Source organism: Camelus dromedarius, chromosome 1 (assembly GCF_036321535.1).
Source record: "Camelus dromedarius isolate mCamDro1 chromosome 1, mCamDro1.pat, whole genome shotgun sequence".
Lineage (NCBI taxonomy): Eukaryota > Metazoa > Chordata > Mammalia > Artiodactyla > Camelidae > Camelus > Camelus dromedarius.
In genome coordinates, this window is record NC_087436.1 from 18,504,526 (window position 1) to 18,518,395 (window position 13,870).

General features: G+C 40.2%; 1 protein-coding gene across 2 annotated transcripts in view; it reads left to right on the top strand.

Annotated features, from left to right (window-relative positions):
- The first annotated feature begins 4,489 nt into the window (after positions 1–4,489).
- Positions 4,490–13,870, top strand: part of PRMT9 (protein arginine methyltransferase 9) — a 28,676-nt gene continuing 19,295 nt past the window's right edge. The window contains exons 1-4 of one of the 2 annotated variants that reach the window (XM_031465121.2): positions 4,490–4,856; positions 8,211–8,359; positions 11,643–11,879; positions 12,410–12,577. In XM_031465121.2, the coding sequence (XP_031320981.1) occupies positions 4,668–4,856; positions 8,211–8,359; positions 11,643–11,879; positions 12,410–12,577 (743 nt within the window). In that variant the 5' untranslated portion in view covers positions 4,490–4,667. Of the gene's footprint in view, positions 4,857–8,210; positions 8,360–11,642; positions 11,880–12,409; positions 12,578–13,870 lie in introns of those variants that run through there. The other variant, XM_031465135.2, reaches the window with a different exon arrangement.

A 13,870-nucleotide genomic window follows, 5' to 3' on the forward strand; every position in this document is an offset into this window, starting at 1 on the left:
TAGTGACTGATGGGGAGTGGGGAGAGGAGTACAAAGAGTTGAGGTGACTCCTAGGTTTAGATTCTTTCCTGTCAAATGGATTTTTAGCATTTTCCTGAATGCTTTGTGAGGACACACTCTGTTCAGATTACTTGGAATCTATCCCTAACACCAACAATTTGATTGGCATTCTCAGAGGGAGATTTAGGCAGTTTCTCCAGAACCACGTATGGTGCCTGGTGTAGAGGAGCACTCAATAAATGGATTTTCTCTCTCATTGTCTGTGAACTCTCCTGTCACATTATTATAGGCCCTTGTGCACTCAAATTTTGAACTCAGCATTGGTCTGGCCATTATTAGTTTTATATCTAACTTTGAGTTCTAGATTTTAAAATGTGTATGGAACAGTTAAAAAGGGCTTTGTAAAACAACAACAAAAAAATCCTAACTGTAGTGATTTTTTTTAATTGAAGAAATTAGGAATATTTAGCAGTGAGAACGCATTAATGCAAATTCCAATACCAAGCAGTTAGCCGAGGGCTGTAGTGTTTTCTTGACCCAATTACAAAATTTTCTCTCCAACAATTCAATATGATGAACACTCTATTCTTCACCACATAACAATCACTTCAACTCAAAATAATTTAGTTGAGGGAATCTTCACAATTCTTGTTAAGCCATAAACAAAATATATCCCCACTGTCTACACTGCCTTTATGCCTACACTGCATACCCTACATACTTCAAATATCCTAACCACCCCTATAGAAGCCTGCCCTGTATCCTGCACCCCTAGAGTGCACATTAGACTCGCCAGGGAGCTCTTTAAAAATACTCATGCCCAGACTCCACCCCAGGCCAATTAAATCAGCATCTCTGGGTAAGAGACCCAGACACAGATATTGTTTAAAAGCTCCCCCCAATGATCCTAAAATGCACAGAGTTGAGAACAAGGCTCCAAACCATAAAGTAAAGCAAACAAGATCACACAAAAAGATACACATATCCACAGAAGGTATAAACGCAAGATACCTTGTGTCCAGTAAGCTGTTTAACCCTTGTTAATGAACTTCCTAGGAGCTCCCCCCATCCACCCCTGGGCCATTAACCTTCAACTTCTGCACATTGGAAAGTTGACTGAGAGCCCTTTAGTTGGTTTTGCTTCCTTGTTTGACAAATGTGGTTTGTTGACAAGCTGCCCAGAACATAGTAAAAAAACAACCACAATTAAACCTGCCTGAGTCAGCGGTGGTTTTCCCAATCAGTGAGGTTTTTCTTAGAACCCTAAGAGGATAAAAAAAAAGAGCATATAAATGAAGGACTCAAACAGACTCACAGGTAATTAAAGATCACAGTTTTGGTTGTGGAAGGCTGTTGTGAATACAGGAGTGATGCCCTCAATATTTTTAAATAAATCTTTGACTAAGTTTCAAGAAATAAAATCTACATTTGGCATTTGTTTTGCATCCTACTTCAGGGTTCTTCCTGATGGAAAACAGGGCTCTTTTGAAAGGCGTGAAAGCTGATGACAATACATACAGTTAACCTTCAGTAAATCTGCATAAACTTGAGCAAATCTAAGTCTCAGGAATGAGGTGATAGAGGAAAATAGTAATTAAAATGTATTTTTTCAGTTTCTTACAGTGAGCAAATGTCCCAGACTGTGTCAGTTTCATTTTTTTTTTAAAAAAGATCTATACTATGTAGTGTCTAAGCTATGATAAACGACAAAGAAATGCAAATAACCTGTGATTTCTCCAACTAGAATAATCACATTGGAACTTGGTGAGACCTAGCAGCTCACAAAGTTATCTGAAGTATTTCACAAGGGGCAGGAAGCATCTCTTGCACACTTCTAGCAGTGGTCATTGCCCACAGGTTGATACTGTGGATGATGAAACAACCCAAGTTGGCTTCTTTTACTCTGTCCTTTCTCCACTTCCTGCCAAGTTTTTCCTCCATCTCAGCCTATATTAACTTGGTAATATGTTCACTTTAAGCGTCATGTAGTCTAGATGCTTTAGGTGGTCCGGTTATCTCAACAAACCAAACAGACCGAAAAACAAAACAAGACAAAAGAAACTCTGCCCTGGGCGGGTGGGCAAAGCACATCTTAGAGTACCAGATAATCTGTAAAGTGAAGTAATTCAGCAGAAGCAGGGACTCACAGCGGTGACTAGAATGATGAAGTCTAAGTGCTTCCCCCACAACAAAAATCTCTGGAGAGAAAGATTGGGAGTTCTCCCTCTGCTTCCTGGAGGGAGATTCCAGAAAATTAAATTTGACTTTTAAAGGATATGAGTTGCAGAGACTTCTGATCATATGCTTAAAAAGGTATTAGGAATCTAATTTTTATTTTACTACCCTAGCTAGGTTTTTAAGTGACTCTAGATAATGCTAACAATACATAGCTGTAAATATATGTGTACATTATATATAAAATGCCTTTTTATCTAGCATCTCATATGATGGTTATATCATTCTTGTGTCCAAAGTAGGAAAGGTAGCTTTGTTAAGCCTTTTTACAAATAATCATTCTTTTTTTCCCCTGTAGGTACCCAATTTATTCATAAAATAATAGTTTAAATACTTATTATTTTTTTCAGTCAGACTTTTTTTTTTTCCCTCCCTACAAATAATGACTCTTGAGAGGTTCTTGAATGGGCCAGCTTAGACTAGAATGCACTTTGCACTTTTTTTTTTTTCAGTCCAGTGGTCTTTTTGTGTTTGACTACATCCTACTAGCACTAGTCTTTAGCATTTCAGTTGCATGAGGTGGTGGAAGAAATTTGCACATATTGAGGTGTGGAGAATTCATTCTGGCTTACACATGATTTAACTTAAGCTTTATGCTAACTAGAAAAGCCTGTTTTGTGGCCTATTAAACATACATTGTACACCTGTTTTCACCATTAAAGAAAAGGATGCATTAACCAGAAGAAAAATGCCCCTTCTGCAGATAAGAGATAAATGTCTCCCTTCCTGGAACATCAATGCTAGTACTCCTTTGATATAGCTCCCTTTCCAGACACAAAGGCCATACTGACTTTTTAGGTACTTGCTGAAAAAACTTGAAGGGGTGTACCCTAGTCATGTGCCTTGCTTTGACAAGATACAAAACCTTAAACCATGTTTCCTTGGAACAGTTCCTCAGAGCTATTCCTGAGAACTGTTTGTTCTCGGTTTGGCTCAAAAGAAACTCTTATCATAGAGTGATTATTGATGATTCCCCTTGATATATGGAAATCCTGTAAAGTTCAAGTGCAAATTTAGTAGAGAAAGTAGCAGTTGAGAATGAGAGGGAAATAAGGACCATAACTGCTTGGGAAAGTCTGTATGTAAAACCTAGGAGTGGGAGGATGTCATTTCCATTAAAATGAAAAAATATGAGTCCTTATGTTGAGCCAGACTCTGCTAGGTGCAAAGTTAAAAAGTGGTTAAGGACAGACTCTATCTTTGAGGATCTTTCTGACTAGGAGAGCAGGTCACAATCTAGTGATCTGGATTTGAAGAACTGGTTAGGGTTTGCATAGGTATATGCTCAGAGGAAGGGTGGGTCAGATAATTTCAACAGAGAAAGCAAAAAGGCATGTAAATGATGAACTCTGAGAATGCAAGGAGCCCTAAAGTTAGTGTCTGATATGCAAAATGTTCAATTTTCTGTTTCTTGTTAAGTAAAACAGTCACCAGTAACATGTATGAAACCGGTGACACATATGACTTTTTAGCTGTACTTCCTATGCACTCCACAACCCACCCCTTTAAAGTTCCCAATCTATCCCTTAGAGGTTACACTTGAACGTAGAGAAACTTTTTCTATGCATTCATATAACCACTATACACGTGGTGATACACGGAGCAGTGAAATAAATCCTAAGCTCGTTTTGAAGAAAACTGAACAGGTGCTCGGGGACTCGGGTTTGAGCCACGCCTACGCCACAAACTGCTGGGTGATCTCGGGCTAGTATCGTCTCAGGATGCCCCTCTTACCGTCTGTAAGATAAGGAGGATCCAAAAGTCACAGGGTTTTGTGAGGATGACTTAAAATAATGCCAGTGAAAGCATTTCCTCCACCACATCTAGGGGCTTCTGTTCTCCTCGGGTTCTTTCCACTCTCGCTACTCTGACTTTTGGTGCATCCAGACCCAGAGGCCTTAAGCATCACCATAAACGCCTGACCGCCTCTCCTCATACCCACACACGTCCCTCGCGGGCGGGTGCAGCTTTGCGCTGACGGGGTCGGCCGAGCGAGGTCTAGAAGCCGAAGTCACACACTCCTGAAGGCCATGAAGGAGATACAGAAAGCTCGCGATTCAGCCGGATAAACAAGCCGGGCGGGAACCAGACAGAGACCATTAGGGTAAGGGCTCCTAGGCGCACGCGCAGTGGCCGCCCCGCTCCTGCCCTCCCGCGGGAGGGGCGGGCGCGACGTACCCACGTTGGGCGCGCTGACGTCGGAGTAGCGTGCGCCGCCGGCCGGTGGGGGCCGCCGGTAGGGGTGGGGGCGGGGCTTCTGCCTCGCGGAGGTGGGCACGCTCGCCGCGGCAGAGAGATTACTTCCCTGTACCCGTCCTTGCGCTCCAGTTAGTCTCACGAAAGTGTAGGCATCCAGGCAGTTGGCTCGTTCCGATTACCGAAGCACCCTCCCTTCGGTGATAGGAGCGCAGGTTTTGGGCGGTGACTCGGCCATGCCGAACTCGCGATCCAGGCCCCGCCAGGGCGCTGGGAGTGGTTCGGGGGCAGCCGGGCGAGACGAGCTGGTGTCGCGGTCCTTGCAGAGCGCAGAGCACTGCCTGGGCGCCCAGGACTTCGGCACCGCCTATGCCCACTACCTGCTCGTGCTCAGCCTGGCGCCGGAGCTGAAAGACGATGTGAAGGTGAGGAGAGCCCTTCTTTCTCTTGCTGCAGGCAGAGGGATCCTCTGTTCTTCTCGTATACGTAAATACATATGTAAATAAATTGGGAGGGGGACTGTGAGTGGCTGGTGGTTGCTATTTAATATTTACTTTTCACTCTTGATTCTTTTCTTTTGTTCATAGCCACAACCAGCCTGTCAGAAAATACTGTTTGCTCTGTGTATCCAGAGCCATATCACTTCCTACTTTCTCTTTTACTGCTCTGGTTCAAGCTTCAATCATCAGCTGCTGACTTCTGCCATAGGCTCAGGTTCCAATCTAGGCTTTCTCCTGCAGTCTACCTCAACACCGCCAGCGTGAGCTTTTCAGAACAAAAGCCAGATGATGTCATTTCTCTATCTCAAAACTTGTATTTCAATTGCAGTTCGAAAGGTTTTGTTGCAAGTGAAGCCTCAGGTGATCTTTTGTGGCCTCCTACGTCTAATTCTAGCAAGTTCCTGCCCCAGGGCCTTTGCACTTGTCTCTTCTGTTAGGTGTAAGGAAATGTGGGTTTCTGTAGTTGAATTAAGTTCGCAATTAAAGTAATCATTCGATGATGCATTCTTTAAGTTTCATTTATTGGATTTTTTTGGGACAGTTATTCTGTTGAAATGCTGTACATTTTTGTCAAGTTATTCTAGAATCTAAATTTCAAAATGTGATTTAATTTACCTTTGCATTCAGTTTCCAGCCTGAAGCTGCTTTGCTTTATTTCACCCAAGGTTTCTCAACCTCAGCACTGTTGGTATTTTGGATGAGATCTGTGCTGTGGAAAGCTGTCTTGTGCATTGTAGTATGTTTAGCAGCATCCCTGACCTCTACCCAGTAGATATCAGTATCTAGACATCTGTAGTTCACATAAATTTAGGGTAAATTTCAAGACCAGCGGGCCTCAAGGAGGAGAAAGTGTTATGCTGAGATACAGTTTGCTCATCTTGGTAGGCAGAAGTGGAATAATGAATCCATCCAATTGCTGTTTCCTTAAATCTTTGTTCCTTAGTTCCCTCTTGTAAAACAGGGACAATACTTTTTTTTATATTTAGTGTGTAGTAAAAGTATATCTAAAGTTTGTATTTCAATGCTGGGTGTTCAGTAGGGTTAAGTACCTAGCTGTTTCCTGCAGAACAGTCTCATATTTCTTTGCATGGGCCTCTGCAAAAGAGCTATCTCTTTAATCTTATTTCCTGCTTCTCCCTCTACTCCCCATACCCACACTTCAGCCACACCAAGGGACTTAACTATAAACTCCCTGATCCATTTAATATAATCTGTGTTTTTTTCCCCCTCACACTCTAGAATCTTCTTCCTTATCCTTGTTGCTCTAGTAAACTCCATCAAAATTCAGTTTCTGGTATTAACTCTCCTGTATAAAATATGTGCAGATGATATAAAATTTTTCACGAGAAAGCTGAAATGACTACAGCCTTCGCTTTTCCCACTGGGTTGCAGTGTGGAGACTGGAGGGAGGGAGGGGTAGTTGGAGCTGGGGTGACAGTGGGAAGGCTGTTGCTGTAGTCCAACAAGTGGTTACAAGGGCCGTGTTGCAACAGTCCTGGGAGAGGAGGTGACACACTTAAAGCTATTGAGAGAGAATTGGCTGGGTTTGAAATAAGTAGTACTGGAGTTAAGGTAGCATTATTAGGTGACTTCATGGTCTGAGGTTAGATGGTTCCTTAACCTTATATCCTATGTGAGAGAATATGATGGGTTCAGTTTAGAATATTTTGAATTTTTTCAAAATTGTGTGTTAAATTTCTCTCTATGAAGCCTCTGTGAGGACAAGAACAGGATATATGTTGCTATATATTGCTATTCTTTGCACACTGATCAGGAAGTATTTGAGTTGAGCTAAATTTGAGATGGCTGAGGGTACAATCCCTGGCTGAGATTGTTGCCGGTAGATGTAACCGGTTTCCAGGTTCTTGTCCCGTCCCAGAAAGAATTCAGAGACAAACATGGAGGTTAAGAAAGTAAAGTGAGGATTTATTAAGAGATGGATAGTACATCTAAAGGGGAGAGCAGGCAGGCTCAGGTGAGCGGCTGCCCGGAGTTTCTTTGGCAGCTTTGTTACATAGGGTATAAAAATGAATGGGCAGAATATTCATTAGGGAGGAAATGGTCTGCGGTCATATTTCCTGATTTTGATCCCAACTCCACCTTCCCAAAGGGAGGAGGGATTTTTGTCCTTATTTAGTCTGGATCGGAAGTGTCATAGTGTCAGTACATGATGGGTACTTCTAATCTGCAAGGCTAATTTTATTGAAATGAGGGCACAATGAGAAAAAGGTTACATTTGGACACTGGAGATTCCTACTTTTTCCAACCTTTCTTTGTTGGCCTCCAGGCTGCTCATCACCCTCAAGGTTCTGACCACTTTTTTTCTCTGCACAGGGACCTCTGGTGCTTACATAATGTGTAGTTTCCTGCATTGGGTCTGTGCCCCTCCTTTCTGCCCAATTCCTGCCATTTGGTCTGTGTCCCCCTTTCTCTGGTCATATCTGGCTATCTGCCTGCTCTAACAAGATGACTAATAAGGGGTTGTATCTATGGGCCTGAGGTTCAGAAGAGAGGGTCTTCATATGATGTCACTTATATGCAGAATTTTTAAAAAAGTGACATGAACTTATTTACAAAACAGAAACAGACTCACTGACATAGAAAACAAACTTATGGTTACCAGGGGAGAAGGGGTGGGATGGAGGGATAAACTGAGAGTTTGGCATTTGCAGATACTATATACTATATATAAAATAGATAAACAACAAGGTCCTACTGTACAGCACAGGGAACTATGTTCACTACCTTATAATGCCCTATAATGAAAAAGAATATGAAAAGGAATATATGTGTATGACTGAATCACTGTGCTGTACACCAGGGACTAGTACAACATTGTAAACTGACTATACTTCAATAAAAAAATAAATAAAACAGAAGAGAGGGTGTTGATTGGAGATGTAGGGGTAGCATCCATCAATACATAGGTGATAGGTAGTGCCTTGGGGATGCATAAGAAAAGAGAAGGGGGTCAAGGACATACTCCTAAAAGATAGGAACCCACAAAAAAATGGAGGTAGAGAATATGATACAGCAGCCAAGTACGGAGAGAGTAGAGAGTGGTCAAACCGTCTTAATTCTGCATGTTACTGCCAAGTAGGTGGTAAAATCTGTTCATTTACGTATTGTTTATTTAGCAGTCAGGACCTATTCTAAATTAAACTCAAGGTGATTTTCATCTATAATTAAGATTTGTTCTCTGTGGCATCTTCAACCAGTGTTGAATATTCTTTCATCATTTATGTTATTGACTCATTTGCTGTTTTCTCCTTTGTAAAGGAAACTTTTCAGTACACGCTATTCAGATGGGCTGAAGAACTTGATGCTCTCAGTCGAACACAAGACTTACTTGGTTGCTATGAGCAAGCCTTGGAGCTGTTTCCTGATGACGAAGTGATTTGCAATAGTATGGGGGAGCATCTCTTCAGGTGTGTAGTAACTTCAGTAGTACTTACTCGTTAAGAGTTACTCTGTACCAGTCTGGATTGGGTAAATTGTAGTACAGTCATTTGAACAGAGACAGTTTAATATAAAGAATTATAAACTATAACAAAGGATCAGAGTAATGAAGGACTGAGTAGTGAGAAGTAAAGAGCACTCAAAGGAATACAGGGATAGCAGATATAATATGTAATAATAGTATATCATACACTAGGTAATAGCTGCTGCCCCTGGGGCTGAGACAGAGTAGTCGTGGAAGCGTTCCCTACAGTGGGCTGAGATCCAGACCTTGTTGGAGGGGACGTCACCGTGGTTCACAGGGTGGCAGGGAAGCCACTGTGGGGCCTTGCCGGAGAACTTGTCGTAAATCTCTTCTCTGGCAATTGCTGGAGATTTGCCATTGGGATTTCTGTCTACCCTCCATAGAAATTTCATAAATAGAAGAACTGGTAAAGCCCCCCAGTTTTTGATTGGGATTTGTTTTAATAAATCTGGTTTCACGGCTTTGTACAAAGTACAAGGAGAATTCTTGTTTAGGAAACACCATTGCAGTGCCCTTTTCTATAGAGTAAATCACTTTATATGTCCCAGCAGCTGTCCTTAGTACCACTGCTTTGACCACCTGGTCATACCAAGTTTCATTCAATGAAAAGCTCTATGTAAGAAATGCCTTTATCCAACTTTTATTAGTCAGTCTCAGTAACGTAACTGCTATACAGTGCCATAGTCTTAATCAAAATGGCTTAGCGAGTGAAGTCAGTACTCCTTTAAGGGACAGGAAGTTGATAGTGTCTAGTTGTAGTGTGACAATAGCAGGGAAAATAAAGTTGGTTGTCAGCTGAGGCTTGTTTGTTCACACTAACAGCTAACCTGATCCTGATACACAGACTCCATCTCCACAGATTAGCAACCACTTTCCTTTTAAGAGAAATTTAGCTTAAAAAGTTTTAGATATCTCCTCAAATTAGTTAAAAATCTGCATTTTACTTTCAAAGTGTCTAGTTCTTTAGATTATGTAAGAGGAGCTACTCTATAGGGTTTGATTATATTTCCAAATTACACACATGTAATGATCACAACATTCTAGGGCTTACATTTCAAGATAATCAATTTAACAGAAAATTGGAGCTCTACACACTTCTGGCAGATTCTGTTGTTGGTCTACTGCTGTAGGACATAGACTGAGCAATCACCAGTTATTGAGAAAAAAATACTTGGTGTTAAATTGCTTTGGGGAGATATCACTATGCAAAATTTTAAATTCAGACGTTGGCGGTTCAGAACTTGTCAGAGTGTGAATGTGGCTTTTGCTACACAGTTTGCCTTTATTCTCTAGGACAGGTTCTTAGTTTTTGTAATACTCTGCTTTTCTCATCAAGAACAGTGTATTACTCATGCCCCATCAGAAGAATCACTATTCCAGGGGGAAAGGATTTCCAAAGTAAAGGATAGCCTCCTTTTCTGACATTTATTTGTGAAATAAAATTTGTGTCTGGAGTGTCTCAACTTTCTATTAAGCCAGTAGTATCAGATTTAAACAAAACGTATTTAAATTTCTCATCAGGAAGATAATGGTTTTTCTAGTTAGTAGAAAAAAGGCATTTTTAAAGTTCATTGACATTGACACAACATTTTGAGTGTTTTAATATGAGATATACTTCAGTTGAGTGGATCATATATTTTTTCAGAGCAGTAGCATTGCAGTTTAAGAAATCTGAATGATATATTGAAGAGCAAACCTAAGGGAAACACAAAGCCAGGAAATTATTAGGAGCAGGTTTGGCATTGATTCAACAGATCATTGATATCCATTGCTAAGTTAGTGTCTCAACAATAGATTACATAGGATGTATTTTGTATTGTACTGTGGGCTGGTGTCAGTTGCAGAGTAAGACAGCTTTACCTTCAAGAAACTGGAAAATAACAGATACTAATCTTAAACATTTTAAAATGAGTGCCTGTCATTTGACATCAGGCTGTTCCTTTTTTTGTTTAAACCAATACCCCAAATGAATAGTCTGATTGATTCAGTTTCTTTAAAACTGACAGAATACTTCAAGGTGCTTGTGAAGAAGTGTGAGTGTAAAAGGGTTCTGCTAGCTCAGTTCTCTTCACTGTGTGGACCACACCCTGGTGCTGATCCACAAATGACCAGTCGATGACAGACGAGTATAGAGATTGAGAGTAAATATGCAGCAGTGTGACATTGCAGTAAATCCAAGCACGTAATCGGGGAACTCACCTGTTGAAGGGGGTGTGGACCACTTTGAGTGCCACTGGAATCTAGTGTAGGGGTTGCATGCTAGTCATGTGGAGTACAACTGTATTGGTCTACAGATGGTTAGATATTTTTCAAGGAGGGGGAATTTCTTTACCATAGATAGTTTATGAAGCACTATTCCAGACAGTTTGATAGTTTTCTTCCCCTGTCTTTTATGATTGATTTGCTTACATCTAATTCAGTAGCAATTTTTGGGGTGACTCACCTTTGATTTTTTTCCCTTAGGCACAGTGGCTCTCTTTTTATTTTATTTTATTTTATTTTATTTTATTTTATTCTATTTTTTTAATCGAAGTACAGTCAGTTACAATGTGTCGATTTCTGGTGTACAGCACAGTGCCCCAGTCATGCATATATGTACATATATTTATTTTCATGTTCTTTTTTATTAAAGGTTATTATAAGATATTGAATATAGTTCCCTGTGCTATACAGAAGAAACTTGTTTTTTATCAAACAGTGGCTCTCTTTTTAGTCATATTTATTTGATTTCTGTTATACTTAATTAAATTATAACAGAAAAAAAAAGTACAGCTGGTGTAAACCGGTCTGGCAGCAAATACAAGGGACCGTCGATGACCACGCAGCTTGGCTGCGGAGAGAAAGGTGCGTGACACACCAGAGAGGCGCCTGCCAGCCACAGGCGTTAGTACCTTTTACAGAGGGAATGGTTTTTAGAAACCTCTGTTCTGGAAAACTGTTTAAATGGAGGCTGACTAGGAGAGCTTCTGCCACACCACTGTACAGTCGTAATTCATAGTCAAGTACTTGTGAGTGTCCTGGGATGCATAAACATAACGGATTCAGAAAGGAAAGAAGTGATGGAGGATTGCCGTCCTCACAGAAGGCTTCCCAAGAAGACGGCACTTGGGTTGAGTAGGATTTGGGGTGCTGGTGAGGGGTTCTCAGGCCAGATGAGTGACATGAGCGGAGGCACTGTAACTGATAGCATACAGCTGAATATATTGTCTGTCATTTTTTTACTCTAGGATGGGCTTTAGGGATGAAGCAGCTGGGTATTTTCGTAAAGCGGTGAAGTTAAACCCTGATTTCAGTGATGCAAAGGAGAATTTTTATCGCGTTGCAAACTGGTTGGTGGAACGCTGGCACTTCATCATGCTTAATGACACCAAAAGGAATACGATTTATAACGCAGCAATCCAAAAGGCGGTTTGTTTGGGGTCCAAAAGTGTTTTGGACATTGGAGCAGGAACTGGAATACTAAGGTTTGTTGCAATTGTGTTTTAATTACATATACATGTGTGCTTATGTAAATTAAAGATTTTACCAAATATGGAAAATTTAGCAGTGGAATTTAAAAATAGAGTTATTTTACTTCTTATAATCTTGTTATGATTATTCATGCAATTATTATTATTAACTATTATTTTCACTGTAGCTTTTATTTTATCATGAACTTGACATAACCACCGAGAAAAACTTGGGGTTAACGTTGAAATTTTGAATAATGAGTTTTAAGAATACTTTTTACATTAACGTTCTGGTTGAATCTAGTTATTTAAAGTTTATTAGCGTTCTGCATGCCAACTGTGTCTTAATAAGGTGGATGTCATTATTTTTTGTGTGATTTATCTCTTGACAAGAATGTTAGTTCATTTTTTAAAAATGCAGAATGAATAATGTTTGTATTAAAGAATAAAAGGAAAATCCCATGTTTAAGCATTGTAATTCCATTAAAATTTGGAAAAATACAGTTCATTTTTTTTTCTTGATGGAACCCTTTTTCCCCTTGTAGCATGTTTGCTAAAAAAGCTGGAGCGCACTCGGTGTATGCCTGTGAGTTATCCAAGACCATGTATGAACTTGCCTGTGATGTCGTGGTAGCAAACAAGATGGAAGCAGGGATCAAACTCTTACACATGAAGTCACTTGACATAGAAATCCCAAAACACATTCCTGAAAGGTATTATAATATGAACTAATTTTGGTGTTTATAATCTACTATTGTATTTTTTAAAAATTAAGATATTCACATTTCTAGCTTCTAGCCCAAACCAAAATGCTGAAACCGTTCTGTTGTAAAGATATGGATAATAGGGTAGTTCAGCATAAGACAGGTTTTCATAATAAGGTCATATTCTTGATAAAAAATATTTAAGGATCTTGAGAAAAATTCGTGGCAAGACATTTAATAAATAAATTTCACCTTTAGCAAGTTACTTTACCTTTGTTGATTTTAGTGTTCTAGTTGTAAAAATGGATAGTACCTCCTGTGTGGTCAATAAGTATTTAAAAATTGTGCTTAAAAATAATGCATGAGTAGGTTAGACTTGAATGAATTATCACATTCGGTATTAATATCCTTGGCTAAAATGGAAGCTCAGGAAGAATCAGCTGTATGTTGGCTTGGGCCCTTCAAATGCTTTGAATATTATTTCCTAAGTCTTAGCCTTTTGGGATGTTATTTCACTTTGATCTGTGTCACAAGAAGATAGAATTTTCGAGCTAGAAGGGGTTTGAAAATCATCTAGTCCAACAACTGTCATTTTAGATACAGAGTTTTCTCTGGGTAGCACTTGCTGTATCCCTCTCCTGGGTAGTCTGTCTTCTCAACGTTTGTAAGTTCACTTTATATCGAAATAGGGCTTTTTTATGCTCTGTCGTGATAAGTCTTCTTCCATATGTGTATGATAGTATTTATATTTATTTACTTAATAGTTATGCTTTTCAATGGTCTCTACATTTGTTCTTGTGAAAGAAGTCCTGTTAGATTGTTGAGGCAACTGTTACACCCATTTTACAGAAATAAACAGTGTCCTCACTTGTCTTAGTCTGCTCAGGCTGCCATTGACAGAATACCATGGTTAAACCACAGACATTGATTTTCTCACAGCTCTGCAGGCTAGAAGCCCATGACCTTGGGTGCTGGAGAGTTTGGTTTCTGGTGGAGCTCTCTTCCTAGCTTTCAGATGGCCTTCCTACTGTGTCCTTACATGGCCCTTCCTCTGTGCCTGTGGGGTGAGAGAGAGCTCACTGCTGTCTCCTCCACTTTCATAAGGTTGCAAGACCTATCAGATTAGGACTTCACCCTTAGAACCTCATTTAACCTCAATTACCTCGTGAAGACCTTGTCTCCAGTATTGTCACACTGGGAGTTCGTGCTTCAGCGTGGATTTTGGTAGTACAAAAGTCAGCCCATAGCATCAATCAGTTACCTTAACTTGATCCACATTTTTCTCACAGTTGGTATTGTAGA